At 37.2% G+C, this 18,627-nt stretch overlaps 3 protein-coding genes across 5 annotated transcripts; 1 reads left to right on the top strand and 2 right to left on the bottom strand.

Annotated features, from left to right (window-relative positions):
* Positions 1-284: 284 nt before the first annotated feature.
* Positions 285-9,466, bottom strand: LOC145902068 (uncharacterized). Its single transcript, XM_082989914.1, has 25 exons — positions 9,258-9,466; positions 8,993-9,084; positions 8,245-8,347; positions 8,104-8,164; positions 7,878-7,928; positions 7,672-7,802; positions 7,555-7,600; positions 7,189-7,415; positions 6,910-7,083; positions 6,710-6,843; positions 6,535-6,641; positions 5,687-6,168; positions 5,570-5,606; positions 5,268-5,380; positions 4,347-4,612; positions 3,733-4,148; positions 3,323-3,494; positions 2,775-3,111; positions 2,547-2,651; positions 1,995-2,389; positions 1,714-1,849; positions 1,458-1,554; positions 1,252-1,394; positions 725-858; positions 285-651 (listed from the first exon to the last, which is right to left on the bottom strand). The coding sequence occupies exons 1-25, from the start codon at positions 9,324-9,326 to the stop codon at positions 600-602; spliced, it is 4,080 nt and encodes a 1,359-aa protein (XP_082846040.1). The 5' UTR covers positions 9,327-9,466; the 3' UTR covers positions 285-599.
* A 633-nt stretch (positions 9,467-10,099) lies between these two features.
* LOC145901654 (trafficking protein particle complex subunit 12-like) lies at positions 10,100-13,288 on the bottom strand. The gene is made up of 12 exons (XM_082989410.1): positions 12,434-13,288; positions 12,113-12,286; positions 11,915-12,027; positions 11,633-11,746; positions 11,436-11,565; positions 11,259-11,380; positions 11,077-11,200; positions 10,928-11,003; positions 10,716-10,856; positions 10,533-10,620; positions 10,335-10,460; positions 10,100-10,279 (listed from the first exon to the last, which is right to left on the bottom strand). The coding sequence occupies exons 1-12, from the start codon at positions 13,263-13,265 to the stop codon at positions 10,127-10,129; spliced, it is 2,193 nt and encodes a 730-aa protein (XP_082845536.1). The 5' UTR covers positions 13,266-13,288; the 3' UTR covers positions 10,100-10,126.
* A 997-nt stretch (positions 13,289-14,285) lies between these two features.
* Positions 14,286-16,608, top strand: LOC145901655 (aprataxin-like). 3 transcript variants are annotated; one of them, XM_082989413.1, is made up of 8 exons: positions 14,286-14,479; positions 14,551-14,708; positions 14,945-15,306; positions 15,414-15,509; positions 15,572-15,663; positions 15,725-15,828; positions 16,335-16,413; positions 16,476-16,608. In XM_082989413.1, exons 1-8 carry the CDS (start codon positions 14,301-14,303, stop codon positions 16,546-16,548), a joined length of 1,143 nt encoding a protein of 380 aa, XP_082845539.1. In that variant the 5' UTR covers positions 14,286-14,300; the 3' UTR covers positions 16,549-16,608. The 3 variants fall into 3 exon arrangements, with proteins under 3 accessions (XP_082845539.1, XP_082845538.1, XP_082845537.1); XM_082989412.1 differs by having other exon boundaries at positions 14,951-15,306; positions 16,335-16,521; XM_082989411.1 differs by having other exon boundaries at positions 16,335-16,521.
* Positions 16,609-18,627: the final 2,019 nt, after the last annotated feature.

Raw genomic sequence — 18,627 nt, 5'->3', positions numbered from 1 at the left:
AGAAGAACTGTCCCTTTGGCATTAAACTCAAAGTAGATTTTATTTTAACCGGTGTTTGTGTACATGGTGAATTGCGGCGGTTAAAACAAAATTTACAATAATTTTAATGCCAGAAGAACAGGTCAGTTTATCTAGTGAAATTTTTATGTGCATGGGTTGTGGTAGCGACGAGTTATGCTGGTATATATCAATATCCGACATCACCTACATTGCTTCTTTCATGCAAGTAAAACAACATTCCACAAGCAGTATATTTTCTTTTGTTTTACTTCATTGTAAGGTGAAAAAATACATTCGTTTGGCAAAAGGAGATTATGGGTGGGTTGCCATGTACACGGCGCCACATTGTCATTGCTATTGAAGGGAAAGAATAGAAGCTTTGTTTGTGCAAATAGTCCCCTTTCGCCATGGAAAACGCCGCTATACGCATAAATCCATCATTGGAACTCGACGTAAAACGTTGTAAAACAACCTTACAAAGAAGGAATATCGATTTGTTGAAAAGGAACATAATAATGACAAGATCTCGCGGCGGGATGATTCAAAACACCTTTCGTGAGGATAAGTGCATAAGGTTCTATAACTATTCGCCGCCTCATTTATTTGTGGATTGTCATCGACAGAACCTTTTGCGTTGAAGATTTGCTTCCTCTGTAATTAAAGAAAATTCATGTAATCGTGAAATTCCTATGGAAGGAAGCGTTTGTCTAAAAATGTTACAAACCTGGTTTTAACTTCTTTCTTCAATGGGAAGTGAGTTTGGCGTTTGGACAGTGAGTTATCGTCTGACAGGGAAGACTCGGCCGAGTCCGGGCGCCCGGGCAACCAAGACTGAGAAGAGTCGTCGCTTTCGGTGTACTGTGCGAAGAACAAACAAGTAACGATAAATTAGGTTTATTTAAAACATTTGTTAGAGCAACATCCTAGCTAGGATTAACATTTTTGGTCGCTACTGGGGGGCACTTGGATTGTGTTTCTGGTATTACTTCTAGGGCTGTGTTAGCGCTCTTTCAAAGCCTTTAATGAAACACTTATAGGACAGTTTGTTGTGTTTTTCTGTTAATTGTTGCCAAAAGGGACATGGTAAATAATCATTGATCTTTCCTGACTTTTGATTTCTCTGTGGTGGTTACATATAATTGATGTGCAGTGGCAAATACAGGTAAATTTTCGTCATTAGGTTTCCAAAAAATTTAAACATTGTTCATTTTGAAGTGTTTCATGACAAACTAAATTGGCACATTCAAGTACCTTGTCGTTTTCGGACGCCGTTGTCGTGGAAACATCTCCAGGTTCGTCCTCGTCATCTTCTGATGAGTCACCGTCGTCTGCTGACTCATCAGAATGTATCATACTTGACCGGGCGAGCTCCTGCATGTGTTTCATGCTTTTGCCTGGGACATTAAAAGCGTTAAGATTTCCACCTGGCGAATGATGCTGATAATGAGATTAACTACCTTTGCTTGTGGATTTAAACTTGGTTGACTTAGAGGTGTTGGGCGCTGATGTCGGAGCAGCCAGCATCGAATTTGAAGCTATTGCCGTGCTTACAGACTGTAATACCAAAAAAATGTGTTATTGATTTTGAAAATCGCTCAAGGAACGTATTACCACGCATAATACTGATAAGTCCAAACTTTATTGTCCATACAAGTGAGACAATTCTACAAACTACAAAAAGGGATATATCCTATCGCTTTTTGGGCAACTAACCATATTTGCGGACCAAGAACCACACGTGGGAACGGGGCGAAACGAAAGAGAGGAGGTTTTCTTTTGGAAGAGTGAATTTCCCGTCGGAAATGTGGTGGAGGACGATGCGTCGCACGTTGTACTCGGAGGTTTGATGCTAAACGCATGAAAATTGAGCAAATACTTAAACGCGGAAGCTTTGAAACGATTTAAACATCTTTACAAGGCTATTGAAAACAAAAGATGCACTGTATATAAAAACAAAAACGTTCACAACTACAATGAATTGAGTTATAATGTACCTGACGTTATAGGGGGAAACACCGAACACCGCCGCGTTACGTTGCTGCTTCAAAAGTAAAGTTGATGCAGGATCTTCAGTGGATGTGGACACGTTGTCACAAGCTTTGTTCTGGGTGAACAGAACCCCGTCGCTTGATTGGCTGCTGCTCCATCTCAATTGAGAATGCTTGCAGTCACTTTCAGAGTCAGACGATTTGCGGACATTCAGTTTACGGTGGGATGATGAATACCCAGTGGACTTGTGGCTCCTGATCTGCAAGTCATCCTCTTCCGAGTCCTCTGAAATGCTGTCGTTTGATGAGGAATCAACATTGCTTCCTATGTCTTGATCTTCATCAGAGGTTGGAACAGAATTCTTCCGTTTTAGCTCTTTCTTGATGACGTCAGCATCAACCTGTTATTACAAAAGCAGAGAAGAATTAGTGAAATACTGCTTGCACTATGTATACTTTTTGACATTCTTTAACAGTGCCAAACAGCCAAACCGGAAAAGTATAGTTCAGTGTCACAAGACATATATAGGTAATTATATAATGTTTTTTCTGTCTCACCTTCAGGGAGATTGCTGATCCAGCTGCCTTTATTTTTAGGATGATTTTCCCAGTACCTTGTTTGTTGTTGGAGGATGTAGGTTGTTTATGCTCACCAGATGTAGTCTGCAACCAATATAAAGAAAATTAGAAATACCAGTCGCCGAGTTTTTTCCACAATACCATTTTGAATAACAGTTGTGCCACAATCAAAACAAATTTTGGAATTCGTCAAATTCTAAAATGTACCGGAATATCGGTTGTAGACTTTGCTGATGATGACAGTACGCAGCTTTGCAATGGAGCTAAATTTGCAACTTCAGAAGCCTCAGAGTTTGTGGTTGCACTTCCACCAGAGTGTTGACTGACCCACTGTAATCTCTCCAACGGCAAAGTGGCAGTGGTGGGCAGTCTAATGTAACTTGCTGTGGTTGGAAGGGACTGTGTAGTGGAGGGTGGCATCACCATGCTAGATGGTGAGCTGGTGACCAGTGGAAAGTACACTGGGAAGGTTGTTGCACAGAACATGTGTGAATGGGAGTTCGCAGCAACAGCACCAGGCTGTGGCAGGCCAACAGATGAGGGCCTGAAAACAAAAATAGGTATATTACTTAAAAAGTCAGCTCTAGTTTCCAATTGTGTTTATTCATAAACTGTCACATGAAAGATTGTGTTTATATTTTCATCAAATCTATTTTTAATTTATGCTTTGAGGCAACCGCATTATTTAGTATCGACAACAACATTATCAACAAGCCAGATTTATGCAACAAAAGCTGCCGGAAAAAGTGTGATACCTTGTGCTTGCAGCAGCATTTGCAGCCTTCTTGGCCTTTATGTGTGCTTTAATTTCTGCCAATGTTCTGGTTTTTTTCAATGGAGGTGATGGTGATGAGGTTGCTCCCCATTTTGCCGAGGAACCTGGTGGTGAGGGGGCATCTTGTGTTGTAGTTTGTGATCGTTTGATTCCTGCAGCAAGATATGGAGTCTCTCAATTAGTCAACAACGGATTTAATCTATTTGAACCATTTTCTTTCCATAAAATAATCATCAAAAGTTCAACAAAATACATGCAATCTACACAGGAACATATTGAACAACAGTATTATGTAAAAGCAAACAGCCAAAATGTTGGGAAAGTCTATGTTGACCATTTGAGGCTAACGAATTTTAGTTTTTGGGACTCATGAACACCAAAAATTCTTACCAGCGATAGATAATCTTCCGGGAGCAAGAGGAGATGTGGAGAGAGGTGCTGATTGCCAGGGAACTGTGTTTACAGTGCTCCGAACTGCAGTGACTTTGGTAGTAGTGCAGGTGTTACCTGGAGAACTCTGAGCAAAGAGCTTATTCTCCACTTTTACGCTGGTGGAAACTCCACCGGGCTTGTTGATGTTTCTTTCAATACTTATTGGTTGGTTCTGTTGTGATGGAAATGTCATCCCCAAGGATGCTACAGTGGTGTTGGCAGCAAATGCCTGCACATGGTGGTGAATGGGTGGTTGACTGAGGTGGACAGTTTGGCTGCTTGTATATGCCTTCACTGCTGTCGGCACTTGGTTGGAATGTCCAGTTGTTTGGGAAATAACTTGCTGCGATGTTGACACAGAGGTCGTTGTTTTTCTGTGAAATTTTGTCATAGATAATTTGTGCGGTTACACTAGAAACTATGCCCGCAAACCGAACACAAATAAAACAAGAAGTACATATAAACAACTTTGAGCAGTCGAGTTTCTGCAACAAATTCTACATACTACTAAACTTAAATCTACACAGGTATATGCATGCAAGCAGTAATCAGATAAAAATACTTTTACTTACACAACAGTAGTTGATGTGGCAGTGAAGGACTCAGCAATCAAGGGACTTGGAACCTGTTTTATTTGTGTCAGAAATGAGTTAGAAGACTTTACATTGCCGGTCACAAAGGACTCAGGGGTAAGGGGACGAGCGCAGATGCTCAAAACTCGCTCTGTGTCGCTTAGGCTCCCATTGGAGCGAGCTGGGACCGAGGGCTTGATTATTTTAAAAGATGCATCTTTGTTGGGAAAACTTGGCATTGCAGCATCATGCTTCACTTCCACCACCTGCAAGTTAAACAGTTTTTACTGACAATCTAAAGTGGCCCTGCAGTCATTTTTATTTAAACCTAAATTGAAAGTGCATTCAATTGTGAATTCATTAATATACATAAATGTATAAAGATTTTCAAAATTGGTTGCATTTTTCGGAAATGTCGTCGTTTAAACTTTTGAATAAGGAACACTGGCATGGTGAAAAAAAACTGGTATGACATCACGTTTTCCAGAAATGGATTGTGGGGATATGGTATATATACTAAACTGGAAGGTAACCCTATGTGCAGAGGGCAAACATTGCTTGTTCCTTGCTGATTCATCAGATGATCTGACGTCACAGTAAGATAATTACATTTAAAATCATTGGCACCAGGGAGCAAAATAATTAACGCACAACTCTTAAAATACAGGGAGTTGGGCTGGCAATTTGCAATATTGGTTGAGGGCCCGACCCATATACCAAGAAGAAAACCTGATCCAGGATAACCTGGGTGTTAATCCCGGTGTGGTTAAAAAATAGTTAGGCCAAAGTAACAACAAATTATGGTTTGACATCTGCTGCAAACATTTCTCATCAAATAGGTTGAAAAATTTCGTCACTCTTTAAATTACACCCAAATACCAAAAGGTTCCATATGAAATAAAGAGCAAATCTGGTAATTACATTTTTGTCTTCTTTGACAGTTCTTGTGCCTGACTGCATAATTGCCATAGTGGAATTAACCAAATTCCCTTGAGGATACAACACCAGGGTGGATGACTTTGCAGAATTGCGAGCTGCAAGACATATGTGTTACACAGAACAAATTTATCACAAAATATAGCAATTAAAATTGTCAAACAAAATAAGTTGAATATAGGTTTTGTCAATACTACTATTTGGGGAGGAAAAGATTAGTTGTGTACATCCACTTTGTAAGCTATAATACTTAAATAGAAAAAGTGATGCAAATTAAGGAGCCTTACCTGCAGTAGTGGAAGCTTCTGTTGATAAACGGTTATCCTGAAAAAACATAGTCAAAAATTTAAATATTCTCCACCCCAAACTTTAGGTTGTCATGTATCATGCAAATTTATACTTACAATGCTTTTATGCCAAGGTGTGGAAGTGTACGAATGGTCAAAGATAGCAGCCGAACCCCTTTCAGTTTCCTTTCTGATATCAAGGTATTTTGCACCATTTTCTTTTCCTTCATCACAGTTGTTGTTGCTGTTTAAAGTTAATCCTGTACTGAGATTTGCGCAACGGGCAAGGGCAGACAAGGCACCAGATGGCTTCATCACAATAGACGATGGGGGCTGGGTATTCAAGTGTTTAAAATGCTGATTATTTGGGAAAAATGCTCCCTTTGTTGGGGAAAGTTTTCTTCGCTTTTGCGAGACGAACTTATTTCTTGCCATTCTGTAGCTGTTCCTGGTTTTGGCATTTGCAGCGGCAAGGGTTCGACGTCGGATGCTGCTAATCGAGTTTTGAGGACTTTTAATTTGAGGTTTGTCTCTTAAAATATCAGGCTTGAGATGAGTGGAGGTAAGAGTATTTTCATTGGATGGGTTTTCTTGAAGTTCTGAAATAAATAATGGAATATGCTAGATGCTTACAGACAGTGCTACCATTTACCAAGAACACAAAAACAAACACACTGCTGTGTGCAAAAATTTTAAACTGGATGGTTAAAGAAGCCTCCAGATATCACCAGTAAATGTGATCCAATGTGATAAGATACGTTTAAAAAAAGTGCCAAACAACACTGTGATTTTTAACTATGCTAACCACTCACAATCAAATACAAAGTTTAAAACCAAGTTTAAACACCTTTACCAAATTAAGCAAATTCATGAGAAATATTCCAAATCATGAAAAATAAGACAAACCAAGCAAGTATAAAGTGTATCACTGTTTAGGGACAAAAATTAACTTGCAGGATAATTACCTTTTCTCAGATCTGCAAACTTAGCCAATTGCGCTTCAATTCCAAAATCATGCATAAGATGACTGCATTCGGAACCTCTGCTGCGAAGTCGCTTTATGGGAACTTGTCTGTAGAAAACCATAATTTTTTCCTGTTTCTACTTCAACAGAAAAATATCACTGCACAAGTTACTTACTTTTGCCCATAAAACTCTTCAAAGAATTTTTCTTTCCAGGGGTCAATCTTGCTTCTTTCCTTGGCAATTTCTTGGGCAATGCGAGAACGGGTTTCACGGGTGAACTCACCATCACCGAGTCGGTCCCGCCACTCCTGTAGGAAGTTGAAAAATGTTATGCAATAACCACAGAAGAATGCCAACATGCACAATCCTAGTACCTGTAGCGACTGAGAGAAAAACTCATTGGTCAATGCTGTTGGTGAAGGCTTCAGGACTTGTTTCTCACTTTCAACCAAGGGATCAACTATTCTGTCACACTCAGGAAGTAGCGTGGTAAGTTTGAACTGATAAGATGGAGGAAGCATGGAAAATGTTTCCCGATTTATTAAATTCTGAAACAAATACAGAGACATGAAAGCACAAGGTCAAAAACTGCATGAAAATTTATCAAAACTATTTATAACTTGCTTGCATAGATTGCAACAAATATGCCTTACCCTCATGTTCGCATTTACTAAGAAGCTGTTGGGGGTTTCAAGGTCTAAGTTGGTGTGATACTTGTTAGAGGTCTCTTTTTCACTTGATTCTTGCAACACATTACGACTGTTCCATACATAGACACGCTCCTGCATTCGAGGACGTGATGCTACTGGTTGGACAGGGTTGGAAATTGGGCTTGATAATGAGATTTTTGCTGCCTGTGCCACGGGGTTAATGTCTTCACCTGAAAGTTATAAAACCATTTTTAAAAAAAGCAGTGCTAAGATTTTCAATAATGTTTGTAGGATTGACACAAAAGGTACAACATTTCGATTGCTTCATCACAAACCAAATAAATACAAGTCTTGTTTACAGTCACTTACTCGTAGCATCCATATTGTTTTTGCTGGATGATACCTCAGAAATCATCTATAAAACAAGCAACACATCAAACAGATTTGCCACCTACAATTTGATTTCTATTTCAATTCTTTGCTGACCTTTGTAGACTTCCGAGGCAAAGGCTCTGGGGGCATTGCTCTTCCATGAATAGAAAAGGTATGATTTTCCCTAGCTAGCATGTCCATGGAACCAATGGGCACCCTATCCACCTCTGCCAAGTTTCGGCTGTCTGGGTACAGTGACAAGAGAACAATTTTTAGATAAATAAAAAACATACATCTATTTCATCAGCACATAAACTTACAATTGCCATTTCCACTGACAGAACTAAGGTCATCTTCATCATCAAAGCCATCTAACAACATAACAAATAATGCATCAACTTGCAAAAAAATGTACATACTGTTACCCAAACACAAATTCCAAACTTCTTGTTAACTTGATAAAACTTCTGTTGCAACAATTATTAAAGGTAAGCTATCTACACAGCAGTAAGCACATTTTTGACAGATTGCTTCAACACAACAAACCTGGGTCTGTAGCATCACTGAGATCTGGCACAATTCCACTATTCTTTTTGAGCCAAGACTCCTAAAAAAGATATACATACAATTAACTGTAATACACAGTATGTGCTACTGTTGCATAACAATTAAGAAAAACAGAATTACCTTCAAGGCATATAAGCCGTATCGACCTTTGACCCGAAAAAATGGACAGTTGGGCAATTGTGCATGGTGGTTTAACATTGTTGTCAAAACATTTTCCGCAGCCCTGGAAAGGAAATATAGTTTTGTGCTTTTTTTGTTACAAATATCTGCTGTAGTGGAACGTTTATAAACAGTTTGTGCATATTTTTATTTTGCATCACTGTTGGTTTTAACTATGTTCTTAACTTTTGGTATAGGTTTGGTTTCTGTCCCACTTACATGACAACCCTTTCACATATTCTAACATTCTCCTACCTCAAGGTTTCAACAAACAGCAATGTGAGTGAGTTCATAATTTTGATATTGTTAGAAAGATCAGCCTATGAACTTTCACTTGTAAATAAATCATGCTGCTACCTAGTAGGGCGGACGAGTAACTCGCATTCAAAGTTTAGTTAACTGGCGATTTTATTTGTCAACTAACATCCCTCTGGTCTGGTGTAATTTACCCCTATTCAAATAAAATTATTGTTTTTGCAGCAATGTCACATGTTGTGACCTGACCAATGTTTTTCTTATATTAGTGGCTATAGTTTCTCCAAAAATTTAAAGAGAGTGTGTACGAAGTCAGGCTGTTATTGCTATATCTATTGTGATCAGCAGTAACAAAAACTGTTAATTGTATGCAGAAAACCAAGTTAAAATAGATTGTATAAAACATGTAGTAGACTAGTAAAATTACTGAGACCAGCAACTACATTATACTCACTTGTTTAGAGAAATTTCTTTCAGCTTGCGGTCATATATAGTTTGTAAAATTGGCCGAATACCTATTACCTTTGTGGTGCTCAACTGGATTGCCTAAAAAAAAATTGTTAAATGCAAATATAAAACAGTTTTATTTTTGTGGGTTTGCAACAATAAAAAATTTAAATAAATTCATTTAACACAAAATCACTAAATAGCAATCAACATATAACGTGTTTCAATGGACTGAACTACAGATACACAACTGTAAGCATAGCTTTTTATACCAAGGTAGCAGCTTCAGCCCAAGTTCGATCTTTCCGTTTTCTTTTCCTCAAAGGGCGACTAGGCTTCATTTTGTTAATTTTCACTCAAGCTTTTGTTTCTTGGATTATTGAATTGTAAACATTTTGCTTTGATCAGCAGAAAACCTGCCTAAAATTTGATATTTATATCTCCAGTGGGCAAAAACTGTCAGATAGTTTTTACACTTACAAAATCTAAATGAAATAAACATAAAAACATAGCCAGATTGTCGTCAGTGCATTTTTCCAAATTGTATATGCACCACAACCTAAATACTACTTATTTGGTATATTTTTCATGTGCAATCAGCAACAACAGGAGTAAATTTGCATGTAATTCACTGCCAATTGTTTCGCCAACATATACACGGTCACTTACCGATAAAGAAACATAATGATAATAAAACTTCCTTATCAATACATGCAGTAAATTACAAGTCACAAAAAAGAGAACGTACACAAAACAAAATAGTCTGTGTCGATCAAAAACAATTAAACGGGTCTTCAGTGTAGTAGAAATTAATCCGTACCACCAAGGACTGTTTTTCAAAAATAAAATCGCCGCACTGGTCTTTAATGCTGCACTAAATACGATTTTATTCATGGTGCTGTACTATTCCCTAATAAAATTTAAATTCGCCACCAGATAGGGTTTTTAGCCAGTTTGCACTGGACATTAGAAACTTTTTACCAGAACCTGTCCCCCATTGCAACTTTTCAACTGCCATTCTGTAACTCTACAACATTTTCCGCAGGATCCCGAGACCATTCAGGGGCCGAATTAAAACTTAGTATGATTGGAGTATTTTTAAAATATGACCTCACAAGTTGAAATTATATTTATTGCACTATCACATTTTTAAACAGGTCACATCAAATCCATCACCAACAGTAAGGGCCATTTGTTGAAGAAGCATTTGTTTCTTAGCAAAAGATCTAGTGGATTCAAGTTCATATAAGGTCACCAGGTTGTTTAATGCTCCTTCAAATGTTATGGGTTGGTGCTGCAAACAATTCAAATGTAATTTTTTTAATTCATAGGAAGGGGATCTGAATTACTTGAGTAGTTATTCTAGTTGACTCGGCATCAGACTCAGATGTGATATTTATTGCACTTTCTAGCGTTGCTATGGCATCCTTTAACCGACATAAATAAAGAAGGCAAACGGCCTTGTTGTTTAAAACCTGCAAAGAAAAAAACACCAAAGTTTTAAGGACATTTTTCCATTCCTTGCTTTTCAACTTTTTTAGAAATACCTCCAGGTTATGTGGGGCTATTTTCAAGGCTTCTCCAAACTGTTGAAGTGCTTCATCCCATTTATTTGCACCAAGGTAAAGAAATCCTCTGAAAACAAAAGACATTTATTATCAATTACAGATTCTGTCTGCACTCACAGAAAAACATAATAAAATGATTGGGATTTGAAGTGTATGACTGACCGATTCATGTAAAGTTGAAGCATGTGATCAGGATCATTGCCAACTTCTTTTTCCACATCAGCAAATCTCAACTGAGCAGATTTAATGTCCCCAAGCTGAAGAAATGCACGGCCAACTCCACTTTGTAGAGATATCTTGTCACTATATAATGTTTGTTACTGTAAACATCCAGTGTGTGTAATATCAATTTTTCAATCAAGCTTCCGCTTTACCTTGGTTTCAGTTTCATGATTTCATCATATGTCTTAATTGCAGCCTGGTATTCTTGAAATTGTATAAGGGAGTTTCCTTAAGTAAATGGTTAAGACCATCAGATAAATATTTGCCACATGTTCGGAAAACATTGTATTTGAGTATTTACCAATGGCATACAATATTTGAATTTTCCTGTCTTTCCATAATTCCATGGATGCATTCCTGTCATCAGGCTTTAACTTTGCAGGTAAACCAACCTCAGTCTTTCCGTCAGAAAGATTATCTACAATCTGAAAATGAATTGGTTCATCTGTGTTGCACTACAATGTCCTATCTTATTTATATTACCTGGTTACAAACATCAATCATAGCATGAAGTCTAGCAATACTTTCTCCTGGTTTGTTCATGTGTTTTGGAAATTCTGCATGAAGAAGTCGCAAAGAAAATGGAACGATGGAACCTTGTCGACCTATAGTTAATAAGATAATTACGAAACACATTTGATTTTAGGTGGTTGTACATACCTGGGTAAAGATCTGGATAAAAGCCGAAGTACAAGTCGGCAGAGTCAAAATTCCCAAACAATGATATCTCATTTTCAGCAAGTTCAAATGCTTTGAGACGGACAAGTAGAGCTAGTCTCACATGCCACCACTGGTCAAAGATTCAAAGGAAATATACATCATCTCACTACTTAGTTTCATAATTTACAGTTATATACCTCTAGGGTTTCAGGGGTGTGCAAACTTTCTTGTGTTTGTTGTCCAAATCCTTGTCCAAGATTTGTTAAAACCTTTCCACACAAGTCAACTGCTGCTCTGAAGTTACCAGTGTCCTGCACAGACACATATACATTTGCAGAAACACAAGTGACCAATTTAACAACTGCAGCATATGACAATGACATTATAACAGCCTATGTTATTGTAAAGTAATGACATTTTAAATATTTTACCTGAGAATTTAATTAATTTCCTTTTACCATATATGTATGAATACTTACAATTAATTCCTTGAGGCCTTGTTTATCTGGTGTTACATTGTTTACAGTGATTGTGTTTCTCTCAATAAATTCATTTCCCTTATATCTTGCAAGTACTGCTTGTATTGGGTCACCTGCAAAAACAAACAAATATATGTTAAACTTAGAACAAGGGTAAATTCAAAACTTAAATAAATGGTTAATTTTAGTTTACATCACCTTGAGATTCACTTGTTCCCAGACCTGGCTTAACCAAATGATTAGATTCCAATGTTATTCGCTTCTGTGATTGGGCAACAGCAGCCAACACAGTTTGAGTGGCTTCACCAGGGATCCAAGCATCCTTTCGCCTATCAAACTCACTGCTTGTTAAAGCATTAGTGAAGGCATCATCTGAAACAGTTTAGTAGCAGTTGTACACAAAACTAGTGGTTATGTCTACTCAAACAAAATTTTAGTTGTGAATTTTTTACACACTTGCTCCTTAACCACAAATAACTTGAGGTCATTTAACAGATTATCATCAACAGTTTTTCATACCAGTGTTGTTTGTAAATTGTTGGCCAGAAGAAATGTCATCGAATAAATTTGTCACTGGTGTGGATGAAAACAGAGTGCTTGTCAGTGTTGCTTCATCCTTTACTGATTCACTTATTGTACAGGTATCAGCAGTTGTTACAATGTTGGTTGTTGAAACTTCAACTTCAGTTTGAGGAGATTCTGTTTTTATAATTTTTACATCTTCCACCTTCGTGATTTCTAGTTGTTTTGTTTTCTCTTCAACAGACTCTAGTATTTTTATTGTTTCAGCTTCATGTTCTTGTTTGCCATCATCACCACCATCATCCTCTTTTGAAGACTGATCTAAGGACAGATTTGATATATTCTCAAATGAACCTTCATCATGAATCATGATTGATGTCATCATTTCACTTTCTACCATAGTGGTTATGTTAGTATTGTTATTTGTATCTTCGTGGCTACTATTGTCAGACAACAACAGCTCAGAATTTCCATCGGACAAATTGTTTGCCTCATTATCAAACAAATCTGTTTCTGGAGGCTGATTTGTTTCCAAGCATTCAGTTGAAGTAAACAAGTCATCATTCTGCTCATTTTTTTCCATCTGACTTTCATCACTCACAACAGTTTGCTGTATAGATGAAAATAGGTCTTCAGAAGATGGAGTGTTTTGAAAAATATTGCATACTACAGGAGAAGTGGGAGCATCTGAAGTTTGTATTGCAGATGTATCCATGTTTTCTTGAGTCTGTATTGACTCCAACAAATCACTTGCAACTGGGCTAACATCATCCTGTGTTTCTTCCGTTTCTTTGAACAATGTGCATACTGGGATATCCTTATTATCCATTGCACAATAAAACAAAATTTGTATTTTTGTCTGAATATCAATGGAAATATTTTGTAATATTAATCGTGGTTACAACATATACTCTTTAGGATTTGATGATAAATGGTTCTTTATTAAAATTTTTATTAGGATTTTACCAGTTTTTTATTTAGAATTTACAAAAAAAAGGTTGATAGACTTCCAAGTTTCTTTATCAATAGCCAGTAGAAATAAACGAATATACATGTTAGAATAGTAAATGCACTTCAGGTAAATTTGGCTGGAGACAAGCAACTACAAAAAAAAACATTCATTCAAAGAACTATTTGGAACTTGCATGTTTACACTCTCGTCACGTGATTTTGAGGTGATTTCCCCGCGAAAATCAACTTTTTGGGGGAAGATGCTTTTACACCCGGTCACAAAGTTTATAACAAGCTTGATCCACTTATAAGCCTATGTAACATAGAAATCTGTGCGAATATTAACGCTACGATTTCGTGTAGTATTTCAACTCACACGTAAAAAAAAATAACAGGCGGTGGCCCTGTTCACGCCTAATCATTAAAATTGGGACAGATTTTCGTTTCACACATACTTATATGTGGATCAAGTTTGGAAAAACTTTGTGACCCGGTGTAGTAGTATTTTCCCTTTTTTGGCTTCCAGCGGTGTTAAGAATCATTTGTACAGCCTAAATAAAAAAAAGCTCGCATGCCAATCACAAGTTTCAAATCATTCAGTTTATCTGCAAGGGTGCAGTATTGCGGATAGTAAGCAAATTTGATGTCCTGCAAAATAGGGTTAAAAAAGTCTTCTTTAGCGTATCCTTATAATTGATTGTGATAGTTAAACAATTGTGGGTGTAACATTTTTTTACATACAAACATCATTTATGTAATAAAACCATTTGTTGTCGATGTTAATGGGCACTGTAGGGTGCTGTCTATTGTTATATGTTTAACATATCATGGACAGCATGTTAGATTTAAGCCGGCTGGGTATTGAATTAAAAATATTTCCTGGGTGACTGATATTGTTTTAAGCCTCACAGAAATGAAACAATTGTTTGGAAAAGTAATGGAATGCTACCTTAGTTGTTTGAATGAAAGCCATCACGATGTACTGCTGCCCAACAATGTCCCAGTGGTTGTTGGTCGGATGGCAGAACTTGGCATTAGTGACACAGTGTGTTCAAGAAGTCAATTGGAACTTACCTGCAATTCACATCAAAAGTAAGTACTGGTGTTGTTTTGTTATTTCCTTGTTATTATGTTCACTTGTTTGTTTTTAATTCAATTTTTAGATATGTTCTGGTGAAGAGGCTAGGTGCTAACCCTTCTCAAATTGATGGTATCGCTATTGAAAGAAACACTACATCAAAACTAATACCAGGCCAAAAATTGTTCATTGTCAACATGAAGTATCCACACTGTGTTCAGTTTAGAAGCACTGGTGATTGTGGTATGTTTAAAGTTTTATAAATAAATTTTGTGAAAGAAGAATGTCCCAATGTGGAAAACGGAATGACTTGTGGATTTAGTTTGCTTTACCTGAATAATGTAGCCCTGCCACACAAAACTTCATGTGTACTCATTGCTAATGTTTGCGTCCTGCTATTGTTCATGGTAAAATTGAACTTATGGTGTGGGATAAAGAACCTCACCTTGACTGCAAACAATTGCTATTAAAAAATGCAGTTTCAGATGAAAAACAACTGACATCGAAAACAACAAAAGACACTGCATCAAATGATTCCCATTCAATTCAAACAGCCAAGAGAAGCAAGGGAAGGAAAAAGACAGACGTACCAGCTAAAAGACTCAAAACAAAAACTGACACCATGCTAAATGACAGTGTATCGGAATATTCCTTTAAATCGAATGAGGATGACCAAAAAATAAGTTTATCGAATGACACCCAAGTAACACACAAACACTCAGCAAACAACAAGTCTGTATCCAAACATTGGAGTATGGGACTCAAATCTGCTATGTTAGATGAAAGCAGCCAAGTATTTCAAGACGACCAAGTGATTGTTATAAAAGATAAATACCCTAAAGTATGTATCCCTGCATTTATATTATTAACTGAACTTGTTGTTAGATGTGTGTTGACTTGAATGGTTTTACATACTAGTGAGCATTTTTTGGTGTTAATTGTTTGCAGGCAAAATATCACTGGTTAGTTTTGCCAAAGGATAATATTGCTACAACAAGCCAACTCGAAGTTGAGCAATTATCTCTTGTGCAACACATGCTCAAGGTAAGCAACTTCCACCATTTACCTTTATTGTCATAGTTATGTTAGAGTTATTGTTTTCAAAGGTTGGAAAAAACATTTCAAAGAAACATGCCATGGGTAGTTCAAGCAATGCTCCCAAGTTCAGATATGGATATCATGCTATTGCAAGTATGAGGTAATACTTTATAATTTGTTTTTGTTTAATTCTTATTCATGTAACAGATTTACTTGTTTAGTCAGTTACACATGCATGTGATAAGTCAAGACTTCATATCCACGTACTTGAAAACAAAGAAACACTGGAATTCATTTACCACCAAGTACTTTGTTGATGCAACAGGTTAGTGTTAGCCTAAGAGAATTTTACCTTGTTGCACATTCTGTGTTGTCTGTGTAGATAGATAATATTTTATATTTTCATTCACAAAAAATCGTATGTTGAGAAACCAGAATAGGGTTGAACGATAAAACGTCAAGGTGACACAATACATGGATTTTTAATTAAGAATGAAACGCAAAACTTTTATTTCATTCCTTTGAATAAACGTTGGTTTGGTCTGTAATTTTACTCTTTATGAAACGTTCATATACAGTTTCAGACTGCTTGGTTTGTGAACTGACTGTTTCCTACGAACAAAACATACTATTATACGAGCTCCCGATGTTCAACATGTGTTACACGTTTAAGCATTACCTTAAAAAGGTTTTCCCTAAAAACTTGCCATATTAAGTTGTTGGTTTGCGAAAGGCATATATAGTTCCAACTCAAAACATGGTCGCATAAAACTAACAAATTTTGGCCACCCACGTGTTATTATTATTTATCAATCGTTTATTTTAATCCAGATATTATTGAAGAATTAAAAACGAATGGAAAAGTGAAAAATCGGAAGTCGCACAAGTCGTTATTGGATTCTGCTTTGAGGTTTGAGATAAACTGCGTTGATTCACGACCGATGTATATTTTCAAACCGAAATATTTTACAGGTGCCACATTTGTGGGAGCACACAGAAAAACATGCCGTCTCTAAAACGTCACATTGAATTATGCCAATGTTGATTTCTTCTTTTCCTAACTTTCTTTTATTTTTACGTTTGTCCGTGTACTTTTGGTCCATGCATCAAATAAATGCGCATTAGGAAAGGTTCGTCCATTCCTTAAATACAGTTGAAGGTTTGCAAACACAAAGGGTTGCTGTCTTGTATAAAACTTGATAATTCATATCATCCAACAAATCAAATACCGAAAAAGAAGTTAAGGTGTGAACCAAAAGTCAAAACATTCGTAGTTTGTTTACCGCTGTCAATCTTTTCCAACGACAAACAGTATCGCATACGTTAGAACGGTACTGTAACGTTCACATTGTTTTGTTCACGCGTAACAGACGATGCGTAAAAAGAGTAATCTAATTGTAAGGAATCGAACAAAGGAGGGTGAAGTAGGGTACAGCGTAACCAACCTACGCAGACACCGAACATGGATTGTGTATCTTACATGGCAACTGAAACATATTTTTTTCAATCGGCAATAACGTTGTAATATTCCTTAACTTCGACGTGTTTCAATCAGTTAAGTTGCAGCTAAACTGTGCGGGAAAAAGTATTTCGCAATAAAGCGTTGAGGAATCTGTCAGAGTTGTTTTATTTGTGTCGTGGTAACCGTCTGACGGCTGCGCCTTTTACGCCAGGCCCGGTATGTTTTCAGAGCTCTTTGTCGTACCACCACACGCTATTGTGTAATTCGTAATCAATTCCTTCTTCTCCAGCCTTAAACGTAACAGCCGTAACACAAGAAAGGAGATGGCGTTTTCTGATTGCGAGCATGTTGTTAGTTTGATTACTGGCTGCCAGGTCTGTCAAACTACATAACAGCGTAGTGAGCGGGTAGAAAGGCTTTGCTGGGTGAGTGAAGTGCAATTGCTATTTAAGTTCCTACCGATGTGTGGTTGCTTCCAATTTTGTCGAGCTAGGGAGAGTGAAGTACTTGTACAAACATGCTACGAAGCCCACACGTACTATTTACACAAGGTACATTGCTATCCGAGCGGGCACGAACATCAAGAGCTCAACAGTGGGTTGGTATTAGCAACATGGGAGGAGTGTAATACTAGCTAGTGAGTGCTGCTTTTCTGATCGCTTAACTAAGACTTTAGCATGGGTTTTGCATAGGTGCGGTGTGGTCGACTTTTTCACTAGAAATGTGTCTTGTTGTGTGTGCTACACTGTTTACCGAGCCTGATGTTCTCTCAAAAACATCTTACTTGATAGACGTTGGGTACACAATAGAGAAAGTACTTGTACAACAGGTTATAGGTGTATCAGTAGTGCTTTCAACTCGCTCATTGTTTTGCTTAGTGTGTGAAAGGATACTTGTGCGCCTTGCCAAGTGCGCTTTAATTAATTTTCTAGTTCTGGGCAAAACCTTTTTTGCTTCTCATAGCTTCGTTCTGTTTCAAAGTGCAGAATACCCCTACACTTACGCTAATTTTGACATAAATTCCCATTTTTGACCCCGAAGAAAGCTGAAACCCAAAGATTTGTTTTCGATACTTTTGTTACTGTCAATACTAATAGCAAACTTAAAAGAACATTATAAGCTTGCTGCGCAAAGTCAACATTACCCGATACTATGATTCTATGGTCGTGTTTGGGCATCTTTGCACAACAATGGTGTAAATGAAAACATTACCAAGTTGCTCTAGAAAACTGAGCTTATGTGTCGGCTTACGTGAGTGTTTGTTCAGTCCAGCACATTATTATTTTATAGGCCCCCAATTGATAGAGAGATTACGTCGGTGTCAATAGTGTCGTTTAGGTGTCCTAAACAAATAAAAAATAATTTCTATAGGCTAAAGAGAATTGTCACTGTTAAGACTTTTCAACCAATTAGACAAAGAGAAACTATTTATCAGCACCCGAAGGAATGCAATGAAAAAAATTGTACCTTGGCATATCAGCTAGAAATTATTTTTCCGTCGTGGCCCAAATCTCTTTATAGGTAGTTTCAAAACTTCAATTAATGAGTTTACAGTAGCTGTATGGTACAAAACTACTGGAGCCCAGGTTTAGTGGTCTTTTTAGTGCAAAAAATGGTGTAATTGTTTTTGCCAGTTACTGATACATGTGCACGAAAATGTTG

The sequence above is a fragment of the Ascidia mentula genome, chromosome 5, assembly GCF_947561715.1.
Source record: "Ascidia mentula chromosome 5, kaAscMent1.1, whole genome shotgun sequence".
Classification (NCBI taxonomy): domain Eukaryota; kingdom Metazoa; phylum Chordata; class Ascidiacea; order Phlebobranchia; family Ascidiidae; genus Ascidia; species Ascidia mentula.
Note: the sequence above shows the minus strand (reverse complement) of the source record. Positions and strands in the feature narration are given on the sequence as shown.

Coding starts and splice junctions, on each gene's coding strand:
- LOC145901654 (XM_082989410.1), bottom strand. CDS start 13,265: ATGGATAATAAGGATATCCCAGTATGCACATTGTTCAAAGAAACGGAA. Junction 12,028..12,112: donor GGGAACAAGTGAATCTCAAG/GTGATGTAAACT, acceptor TTGTTTTTGCAG/GTGACCCAATACAAGCAGTA. Junction 11,004..11,076: donor TCAAATATTGTATGCCATTG/GTAAATACTCAA, acceptor CATTTACTTAAG/GAAACTCCCTTATACAATTT.
- LOC145902068 (XM_082989914.1), bottom strand. CDS start 9,326: ATGAAGCCTAGTCGCCCTTTGAGGAAAAGAAAACGGAAAGATCGAACT. Junction 8,165..8,244: donor ACGGCTTATATGCCTTGAAG/GTAATTCTGTTT, acceptor TATCTTTTTTAG/GAGTCTTGGCTCAAAAAGAA. Junction 6,844..6,909: donor TTTTCTCTCAGTCGCTACAG/GTACTAGGATTG, acceptor AACTTCCTACAG/GAGTGGCGGGACCGACTCGG.
- LOC145901655 (XM_082989411.1), top strand. CDS start 14,301: ATGAAACAATTGTTTGGAAAAGTAATGGAATGCTACCTTAGTTGTTTG. Junction 14,480..14,550: donor ACCTGCAATTCACATCAAAA/GTAAGTACTGGT, acceptor TTCAATTTTTAG/ATATGTTCTGGTGAAGAGGC. Junction 15,829..16,334: donor GTACTTTGTTGATGCAACAG/GTTAGTGTTAGC, acceptor ATTTTAATCCAG/ATATTATTGAAGAATTAAAA.